This window comes from Procambarus clarkii, chromosome 30 (assembly GCF_040958095.1).
Source record: "Procambarus clarkii isolate CNS0578487 chromosome 30, FALCON_Pclarkii_2.0, whole genome shotgun sequence".
Taxonomy (NCBI): Eukaryota; Metazoa; Arthropoda; class Malacostraca; order Decapoda; family Cambaridae; genus Procambarus; species Procambarus clarkii.
In genome coordinates, this window is record NC_091179.1 from 18,660,443 (window position 1) to 18,671,743 (window position 11,301).

General features: G+C 36.4%; 1 protein-coding gene across 2 annotated transcripts; it reads right to left on the minus strand.

The window, feature by feature from the left end:
• Nucleotides 1-1,093: 1,093 nt before the first annotated feature.
• Nucleotides 1,094-10,741, minus strand: LOC123765444 (corrinoid adenosyltransferase MMAB). Of its 2 annotated transcripts, none has more exons than XM_045754015.2 (7): nucleotides 10,603-10,741; nucleotides 7,460-7,652; nucleotides 6,647-6,781; nucleotides 6,216-6,337; nucleotides 3,712-3,839; nucleotides 3,224-3,348; nucleotides 1,094-1,769 (listed from the first exon to the last, which is right to left on the minus strand). In XM_045754015.2, the coding sequence occupies exons 2-7, from the start codon at nucleotides 7,594-7,596 to the stop codon at nucleotides 1,619-1,621; spliced, it is 798 nt and encodes a 265-aa protein (XP_045609971.1). In that variant the 5' UTR covers nucleotides 7,597-7,652; nucleotides 10,603-10,741; the 3' UTR covers nucleotides 1,094-1,618. The 2 variants fall into 2 exon arrangements, with proteins under 2 accessions (XP_045609971.1, XP_045609972.1); XM_045754016.2 differs by having other exon boundaries at nucleotides 1,480-1,769; nucleotides 10,688-10,707.
• Between the last annotated feature and the right edge of the window lie 560 nt (nucleotides 10,742-11,301).

Below are 11,301 nucleotides of genomic sequence, written 5' to 3' on the forward strand. Positions count from 1 at the left end.
TCCTGTCCAAGAATCAAATCTGGGACCTTCAAGTTGTAAGCCAACTTCACTGACCACTGCACCACAGGTAATGTTTATAAAATGTCGTGTAGTCATTTTACAGTACGGTAATATCTTGAGATGATTTCGGGGCTTTAGTGTCCCCGCGGCCCGGTCCTCGACCAGGCCTCCACCCCCAGGAAGCAGCCTGTGACAGCTGACTAACTCCCAGGTACCTATTTACTGCTAGGTAACAGGGGCATTCAGGGTGAAAGAAACTTTGCCCATTTGTTTCTGCCTCGTGCGGGAATCGAACCCGCGCCACAGAATTACGAGTCCTGCGCGTTATCTAGTGAAACCTAGTTATCTAGTGAAACATTTCTCAAAACTAATGTGGCCTCTCACTAGTTGAGCTGAACAGATGGTAGTATCAAAAGCCCCTGATATCTTACTATGTTGGTATGTGGTATTGCCAAATTATGAAACTGGTTATTACAAAAATTATAATGAATGGTTGTGTTTATTTTGCATTTTGTTCTTTATTTCTTATTTTCTTCCAGGCAGTTGCCTCCCCATCTCATTAATAATGATGATGAAAGCCTTAAATGTTTCACAAATTCACGAATGAATATAGTTTATTAACTGCAAGCTCTTGAGAGTCTTTTGCACCAATGTGTTGAAAATTCCAGTAGTAGTATTTCAGTGTATTAAGTGAATTTCATGTCAAATTTTATCTTGCATATATATTTTTATAGTGTGGATAAGGTTTTAAAAAACCTTAGGTACTCCATTTAGGTACAGAAAACAGGAGATGTTTTCTCACCCATAAGGTTGTAAACTCGTGGAACTGCCTACCCGCTGAAGTCAAAACTCTTCCAGCTATATTTTAAAACTCATCAGGGCAAATGGGGAAACCTTTGACATGCTGCCGTCTTTCTGCCCTCATCTAAGCCACTAGTATTAGTGGCCCTCAGGTAAATTTGATTTTAAAATCTGTCACACTATAAAAAATCTGCATTAAAATAGAAAAAGTGATTCCTTGACTCTTAATTAAAACTATAAAAATAATTTAATATGTAAACTGTCTTGGCAGCTGGAGAAATGATAATCATAATTAAGTTAAAGCTTTATGAGGTCAATTTTACAGAGAACAAATATACACTATGTACAATACTAAGAACAAGAGAGAGCGAGAGAATCACAAAATCAGTCTAATCTAAACTAATATCTTTAAATCAGAAAAAGTATGGTGGTGTATAAGTAAAGAACAGTACTGTATTTCATTCTGGACTTACACATTATAATATTTAATAAAATAGAACTAATGGGAATAAAGGCAAATGATATTACTGTATTACAGTACAATATTGAATTTAATATTTTAAGGTAAATTATTAATAATGTTCAATGTTAACTGCATAATATAATTAATACTAATCTGGATAAAGCACAATAAAGTGTACAGTATATTGTATGATACTATATATAATAGATATTTGCATTCATACTAAACATTACAAAAAATACTATTGTCCATTATTTTGGTATAGTACTTATTTATGCATATATATACTGATTAACTACTGTATTTTGATACTTAAAACTCATTGTCGGGAAGTTCATCAGTGTTAAATTACACTCAACCATCATTTCTAATTATTTCTTGGTTCTCGGAAATTCTCCTGTCGTCTTTCCTTGATTTGTGTGGTTGGGGTCGGATATATATGGTTTCTTTATTGCCATCCAGGAAAGATGCATATCTTGCCACAGTGAATAGGTAGTCACTTAGTCTGTAATATATAACAGGGGGTAGCATTAGGAGGGCCAATATATATATGCATAATGTAATGGAATCAAGCCTTTCAAGAAATATGTATAAGAATTGCATGTGATTTATACAAACCACAAGCTACTACTGCATTTATTATAACATACAGTCAGTAAAAAAGGTCCCACACATTATACTACCACTAAAGTGCACACTTTCCGCGGTTGTTCAACGTCCTCCCAGCAAGCATAAGAAATATTGCCGGAACAACCGTGGACATTTTCAAGAGGAAACTAGATTTATTCCTCCAAGGAGTGCCGGACCAACCGGGCTGTGGTGGGTATGTGGGCCTGCGGGCCGCTCCAAGCAACAGCCTGGTGGACCAAACTCTCACAAGTCGAGCCTGGCCTCGGGCCGGGCTTGGGGAGTAGAAGAACTCCCAGAACCCCATCAACCAGGTATCAACCTAAAAATCTCCAATGAAATTGTGTACAGTACCTCTGCACCCACTCAATTATCACTGATAAGAGAACTACTAGCATTTTTAAGCCTTCAATCTTCTACCTCCCAGGTTATATTTCATAATCAAAAACTGATCTGACAGTATCACAATTAAAATATATAATTTTCCCTATTTCTCACAAGGAAACTGATAGAAATCTCTCAAATTATAGGAAAATACCATTCAAGCATAAGCAACTCAAATCACTGCCATATCGCTTTTCAGTACATTTTTCATCTTGGAAAATTGCAATCATGAATATGAAAACTCAGCATTGAATGTAATGATAAAGTCCCTTTCTGGGTGAGATCCTGAGGCTGAGACATCTTCCCAATACTGGGAAGCTATCTCAGCAACATAGCTTCAGGCACCCACCAAGGGGCTTCCCCAGAAATATTTAACTGACATAACACTTAAAAAACTTTCAAGCAACACAAACCATTATTTCCCTTAATACAATAAAAGGCTACTGTGCACACATGAAAATGGAGGAATGTAATGGAACAAGAGAAAAAATTATTTGTTTGCATTCACTGGACATAAACTTTCAAAACAGTTTATCATGAGCTTCACCAAAAACTCTTAAGCACAGTTGACTAGATACTTATCACGACTTTTGTTAGGCCAAAGCTAGAATATGCAGCGGTTGTGTGGTGCCCATATCTTAAGAAGCACTGTCCTAATATGTCCTAACATATTGCAAGCGTGCATACAAATATACCTCAGACACGTGAACATACACAATGAATTCCAATGTGCTCCAACAGACATGCTCATATGCATTATGCCCCAACATATACACCCATATCCTTTTTCTCTTCACACATTCTCATTTCTAAGTACAGTACAAGATTAGTGTTGAGTGCTTTACATTTCAAATAGCCAAACCAACATATATAATTCTCTGAAAAATATTCCACATTTTCAACTCTTGAAAGCATTAGAAATGTAGTCATCAGGTAAAGAGGACTTACCTGTTAATATAGATAATAATTTGCTCATCAATTAAACCCTCAAAGATAAGGGGAACGATGGTTCGCTCGGCTCGTCGACACACTGTGCGTGCAACATGCAAAGATGCACTCACCCGCCCACCGCCCTGCAGAGTAAAAAGAAAGTACTTAAAAGGGAAATAATTTCTTCAAGAAATTAGTAAATTTACAGTTTTGTAAATGCTTTTACATGGTTATATGTTAGTCTATATACATGAAAGTTCATAAACATGATACAAGTTACCACAGCTGGCACTCAGAAAACAATTATTAAAATTATCTTTTTATTATAATTGTACAATTACTGTACATCAGTGCATGAAAGGCTATAAAAAATGCTTCAGATTTAAATTATGTCTATCAAGGTCATTGCAGTTCAGGTGCACCAACACAAGAAAAGTTCATAACATCCTGAGCAGAGAAACAAGGCACCTTGTAATACATGTCACAAATAAGTTGAAATAACTCACTGGCAAAATGAAATTGGTGAGAGGTGGAAGTACAGAACTATACTTGTCTATCCATTCTTCTAACTCTATTATGTGGCGTGGATTGAATGACAGCCTCTCTCGTATGCGCGTCTCTCTCTCTGGGTCATCTGTAAAGAAGAAAATCAGAAGAATCAAATCAATGGAGACAAATTCAATATCAATATATTAAATATGTATAGTCTATGAATCAAACTTCATAGAGATCATTCTGCAACAATAACCTTTATAAAGTATAACTTCTGCTTTGGCATTAATTTGAAGGTAATCAAGGTTTCACTTGCCTTGAAAGATTTCAACCGTTTCATTACCTTGAATTTATGGAGCCCCTACGATACACCCTGGATTACATTTAATTGGAAAAGAAAAATAGCAAAGATTTTAAGTTATATTAACCTAAATAATTCTCCTAATCATAAAAACAAAAGGCTGGCAAACAATTTTTGCACATTATCATCTCTAGAATTCCCTTCCAACTGACTGAGGACGGCATGGTCACATCTCCCGCCTATGAAGTTTACATCAAAACAACATTCTCACTGATAAGTGCAAGCTGGTGATAGCATTCTTATGATGTGTGTCAACAGTGTAGGCATGATATAATTAGAAAATAGTGGTTCCAGAAGCATTAATAAGTCCCTATTAAATCAAACCAACAGTTCTGCATTGCTGCCATTGGTTGAAACAAGGTATATAAGATGCATAGAGCACATGCTAGATATCAGAAGATTAAAAACTGATGCTTAATATTAAGGCTATATGAGCTGAAAATTATCGTGTGTTCAATTATTAAATGAGTAAAGCCAGTGATGACTTTTTTTTTTTTTTTTGCAAACAGGCAGACAACTATCATTTTTTATGATAGCTTCACTTTTAGGGATTAAGTAAGAAAAAATGTAAATGCAAAGACTGTAGGTTACTTCTGGTTTATCCAGATTCAACACTGAATAATAATTCAATAATAAGACAAGATCGAAAACAAATAAAATAAATCCAAGAAATTAAACGAAATGATAAATTTTGTTCTAAAGGAAATCAAACAAGCTAACACTTTTGTTGTAGTGTTTAAATCCAGTAAAATTGATAAAAATGTTCATTTACTGTGGTATTTTACTTCTCTCCAAGTACAGTATATGGAGAAAGTTTACAAATGCTGTAATGTTCGAACAGGTCCTTGGTTCTTCAGAATGTGTGCCTAGGCACAGTACATGCTACCATCTGCTAGAGCCAGAATCAAATGTCACCCCCTAATGTGGGGGGGGGGGAAACATCAATTGGTAATCAAATCCACCAAGAATGTCTTCATAAATCCACCAGCAAAAGGTCTTGTGACAATCATATTTGCTGCCCTAGGTTCTACAAAAATATAAGATATTTCCTGTGATAATATCATGGATCATGCAAAGAGCTTAAGCAGCAACAACAAATGTCAAAATATAATTTATTCGTTGTTGAATGAACTTCACTTCAGCTATGTACTGCTTGGTATATATACTATATCAATGAAGTACTGTATATATAGTATACAAGTTTGCCACCATTTTTTCCCAAAGGAAAACAGAACTTGGTGGCTGGTAACCCTGTGCAAAACATCACAAAGTATTACACAGCCTGTCACTGCAATATATTTTGGCTAAATATACCACTGTTAGCCAGTATCCAAACAGCACAGCAGAGAACCTAGAAACAGCTATACTCTTATCAATCATTGAGTATACAGCCCACTGAATAACAGCCTTTTCAGCATGAAATGATGTTTACAAGCAAAATATGTACCGATCATACATAATAGCATTAACATGAATAAATAAAAATAAAAGAATAGAATAAAATACATTCATTTAAAATCGAATTAAATCACGTACCATTGCGGGTGAAACATCTGCATGCGGCAAGTCAAAGAAAACAATAGAACATAAAAAAATAAAAAGAGATGATAATTTTTTTTAAACACATATTAGTTCCCAACAGGAACAAGAAACCATAGGATATACAGTAATGCCAATTTATAAAATAAAAATTATGTAAACATCATACTTTTGCAGCGTCTACAAAAGAACAATAATATTTGTTACATGTGAAGTTGTACTCTAAGAATATTTAGAAACGATGTGTTTTGTATTCTATATAATTCCCTTAATAATACTTTTCTGAGATTTAATTATTAATAGAACAATTAATCTGATATACATAACCATAAACTGGACGAAATACAAAATAATAATCACCCGTGGCACTTGAAAATTCTGTTTAATCTTATTAAGAGCACAGTAGGCAAACTTAAATAAAAACAAATGTCACAATTAGGTATACATCTCAGTGGAATATTGGGTCAGTTGCTGGGATGTCTGAAGGTTTAGGTACTACTGAAGTTAATAGCATTAACAAAATAAGCAAAAAACATAAAAGAAAAGATTAATCTACAAACTTTATATATTCTACAGTACTGCATTACTAAAACTACACTTTCATAAATGAACACCTACCAGTAGCATACTGTGGTCGTGGTGTGGCAAGAAGGCTGGAAATATCCTGAAGGATGCACTGAATCCTCTCCAACTGGTCAGCATACTCGTGCTTTTTTTCTGCTGCGTACTCTTTAGCCAGCCTTACCACGTCAACCATAGATAAATTATAAGTACTGTACTACAGAATTTCTTTTATGAGTAAAGTGCTGTTTATTTAAATACTCAGTCCTCATAGATGCCTTTTTAGTATAATATAAAAAATTGATAAATATATAGAGAAAATTTTATAAATACAGTATAAAGCATGAATAACTTCTTCCATATAAATAATGTAATGTTATGGTTAAAAACTTGTAACACAGAAAATTACTTTGATACTGTATGGTAACAAAAATTCCTTAGAATATTACATAACCATATAATTATGCACCTTACACTGACAGCCTTACCCAATATGAGAAGAAAGTTCATCAGTTGTCCCCAAAGCCTTGAAGAAGGGGCCATCTTTTCGTTGACGTTCCCCTGAATAAAGATTCGTGGTTCCTTTATCCCCAGTTCTTGTATAAATCTTCAAGTCACCACCACTGTAAGGAAAATGCTTGAGTGATACCATACAATAAAATCTTTAAGTCTACCCAACTCATTAGATTGTATTTTATCACCTGCCAGTAACGGGTTGGGTGCCTGCACACAGCCTCATCCATCACTAGGGAGAGTCTAATTGGCTTCCTGTCCCTGGCAATGATAGTATCAGTTGGACTTACAAGCCAGAGGGAATACTCTGGAAACTATCATAAGCCCAATAACATACATGCCTCTTCAGCAAGATTTGACCTTGGGGCTACTGCATTCCTATTACAGATTGATAATTACAATACCATTTGATTGCTTAAATTAACAACAATGTTACAATCTTTCATTCCGGATATGTTGTTTGCATAACTTAACATAACTTTTGAGATAATGCCAAGGGCTAGTTTGTATTTTACCAGTGTTGTGACAATAAACATAAATGAATGTTGCCTAGGTAACATTCCACCACTGAAGATGCCAATGCCAAAATTTTTATCTTACACTTTTTTTTTATAAAAGACAATAATAAAGCCATCTACAGTCTATATTTATGAATGTTAAAACTGACATATTATGTTATGGTTTACACCAAGTGCTGAAACTAGTAATTCCTAAAACTGATTGAATTATTGTACAATGTAGTATGATATACCGGGTAAGTAACAAGTTGAGGATCCGCTTCTACTTACCTATATGGACGCATGAAACTGTACATTAGTTGTGGTGATTTCATGTTTGCTTGCAAGAAATGTCTCATTACACCTGCAGCTTTAGGCCAAATGCTGACAGACACCCTTGTTAAACCAATCAAAGTCTGCAACTGCATTATGTTTCGTCTTCAAATTTTATTATAAGAGTAGAAAGCAAGCTTCTAAACTGCCCCTGTAAGATACAGGAATATATTCATTATAACATTAACAATGTACTAATTAAAAATTGTTTTTATACAAGTACTGTAGAGTATTTTACCGGCTACTGTACAGCATAGTCTTACAGATTGGTCAAAATAATTTGTACAGTACTATATTGTTCTATTTAGTATATGTTGGTAAAAATTATGTGTAAAATTTTCTTGCATTACTGAAGAATTATTTAGCACATTTAAAAGGCGAATAAAGCACCAGGTGAGATTCAATTTTATTAGAAAATCATAAATAGAAACATTATTGTTATTATTTTCATGACGGGTCACCCTTTTTCTAATTTGTTCATAATCTAAACTTAACAACATAACATTATCAAAACATGATATCCCAAATTCAAGAGTTAAGCCAATAAGGATCTGAACTGTGACCTAAGTTTAGAAATGCTTGGCTGGTTGTTGAAGATAAAGATTTAGAAATAGGGTCCTCATTGCTCGATATCATCACCATCATAGACCAGTTGCACTAACATCGCACATCATAAAAGTATTTGAGAGAGTGATTAGGAGTCAGGTCACCAATTTCATGGAGACCAATGACCTTCATAACCCAGGCCAACATGGATTTCGAGCGGGAAGATCGTGCCTCTCACAGCTACTTGAGCACTACAACAAAGTCACTGAGGCATTAGAAGAGAAACAGAATGCTGATGTGATATACACGGACTTCGCAAAGGCCTTCGATAAATGTGACCATGGCGTGATAGCACACAAAATGAAGTCAATGGGAATAACCGGTAAAGTAGGACGCTGGATACTCAGTTTTCTGTCAAACAGGACTCAGCGAGTAACTGTCAACCATATAAAATCTAGTCCAAGTGCAGTGAAAAGCTCTGTACCTCAGGGTACAGTCCTTGCACCACTGCTTTTCCTTATTCTCATATCAGATATAGACAAAAATACAAGTCACAGCTTCGTATCATCCTTTGCAGATGACACAAAAATCAGTATGAAAATTACCTCGGCTGAGGACATTGAAAAACTTCAAGCTGATATTAATAAAGTTTTCGACTGGGCATCAGAAAATAACATGATGTTTAACAGTGATAAATTCCAGGTACTCAGGTACGGTAAAAATGAGGACCTTAAACATAATACAGAGTACAAAACACAATCAAATGTACCCATAGTAGGAAAACAGCATGTAAAGGATTTGGGAATAATAATGTCTGACGACCTAACGTTTAAGGAGCATAACCAAGCAAATATTGCGACAGCCAGAAAAATGATAGGATGGATTACGAGAACTTTCAAATCCAGGGATCCCATCACAATGGTTGTACTCTTCAAGGCACTTGTGTTGTCCCGTCTTGAGTACTGCTCAGTACTCACTTCCCCCTTCAAAGCAGGAGAGATTGCTGAAATAGAGGGAATACAGAGAACATATACGGCACGCATAGACGCAATAAAGCACCTAAATTATTGGGATCGTCTCAAAGCCCTCCAAATGTACTCACTAGAAAGAAGACGAGAGAGATATCAAATAATATACACCTGGAAGATACTGGAGGGCCAAGTACCAAATCTACACAGTAAAATAACAACGTACTGGAGTGAACGACATGGAAGAAAATGTAGAATAGAACCAATGAAGAGCAGAGGTGCCATAGGCACAATCAGAGAACACTGTATAAACATCAGAGGTCCGCGGTTGTTCAACGTCCTCCCAGCAAGCATAAGAAATATTGCCGGAACAACCGTGGACATTTTCAAGAGGAAACTAGATTTATTCCTCCAAGGAGTGCCGGACCAACCGGGCTGTGGTGGGTATGTGGGCCTGCGGGCCGCTCCAAGCAACAGCCTGGTGGACCAAACTCTCACAAGTCGAGCCTGGCCTCGGGCCGGGCTTGGGGAGTAGACGAACTCCCAGAACCCCATCAACCAGGTATCAACCAGGTATCATCTTGACATAAGGAAGTGGTTATCTCAAGCAGGAGACACACAGGCACCACTCCTGTGCCAGGTAAGTCACTACATGCTCACCATAGCCCGTACTACTTGCCCCGCTCCTGTGCCAGATAAGTTACGGGCTCACCATAGCCCGTGCTACTTGGAACTTGTTCCGAGTAGCTGAATCTATAACAACAAGCAACTCAAGCAGGAGACTAGGTTGGGGATATAGCTTATCCCCACTAAGGGCCAATTGCCTCCCCATCTCAAAATTGAGAAACTGAATGGCAATGACAGCAATTTTAAAAATGAAAATATCAAAATCAGTGAGAAAATATTCAAGCCATACGATGACATCTACCCCAGATCCCTGGACTCCCATCATATGACCCTAATAATGTGCTTGTGATTCAAACATGCATCAACGTCAAGACACAATTAGTTAAGAATAGACTTTATTAACAATAATGTTAATAAAAAATAATGTTTTGTCTATAAGGGATTTAGTATATCTAACAAAGATACACAACTAGTACACATAAAGGGAAACAACTGTATACTGTATTGCCTCAAGGTATATAGTGAGGCCTGGGAGGTGAAGGTATGTCTCTTAAGAATTGATAATGCTATTATAGGCAAGACATTATTTGCAATAAGGTGTACTCTTAACTTGTATGGCGGTATGATTGTTGTATAACAGCAGCGGTGAATAGGTGTACCAATGTATGGCAGGTGTTGCGGTGTATGGCAGGTGTTGCGGTGTATGGTAGGTGTTGCGGTGTATGGCAGGTTTAGTGGTTAATGACAGGTGTAGTGGTGAATGACAGGTGTAGCGGTGTATTACAGGTGCAGAGATATTTGGCAGGTGCAGCAGTATATGTCAGGTAAAGCCGTGTAGGAGAGACAGGAGTAGACGTCCGCACCACAAGACACTCCGGCCGCACATCTCAAGATGACGGGATTCACTACGTAGGTCCTTCACACACAGCCTAGGACAATCAGTATTAAGAGTCAGATTACCTTGTGGCGATCCAGAACCTGTCAACGCCAGGCTCCAGGCAACAGCTCCAGGCAACAGCTCCAGGCAGCAGGAACAGGCACTCACCTGCCCAACGTGTTTACATCAGTCAGCTGGCTCTAACACTTGTTTTTCTTGTTTACATCTCTTCAGGGACCTTTGAATTAATCTATGTTAAATAAATAAATAAATAAATATTTATTTATTTATTATTTATTTATTATTTAGGTAAAAGTACATATATATATTGAGTTACAAGCAGAATGTTGGATTTCTAGATAGAGTAAGTATATACTTTGCCTAAAGCCACTAATCTATTTTCAGAAACGTGGGGATTTTGTAACTAGCTCATCAAGATTGTAACTTGCTTAGCTAAATGAATTGTGGGGTTCAGTCCCTGAGCCCATTATGTGCCTCTGTAACCCTTTCCACTACCGCCCACAAGATGGGTATGGGGTGCATAATAAATGAACTAAACTAAAAAAACTATGAAATTAGGAAGATAATTTTTCTTACAGGTCGCCCTGCTGCTGTCTATAGAATATATACAAAATAAATTTAGTGTCAAGTTTCATGATATATTATTGGTAATTGAACTGTCCATTATATTTTAATTAACTTAATCATTAATAGCTTCATTATAAATTTGCCTTTCTGCTGTACTGTATATCACTGCTATGCGAGTTAAGTAAATCTTCCAT

Bases quoted from the DNA above. Each gene is read 5' to 3' on its own strand.
- LOC123765444 (XM_045754015.2), bottom strand. From the start codon at position 7,596: ATGCAGTTGCAGACTTTGATTGGTTTAACAAGGGTGTCTGTCAGCATT. The intron at 6,782-7,459 runs GTAAGTAGAAGC...TTTTCCTTACAG, and splicing joins AGTTTCATGCGTCCATATAG to TGGTGGTGACTTGAAGATTT. The intron at 3,349-3,711 runs GTGAGTTATTTC...TTTACTCTGCAG, and splicing joins TCACCAATTTCATTTTGCCA to GGCGGTGGGCGGGTGAGTGC.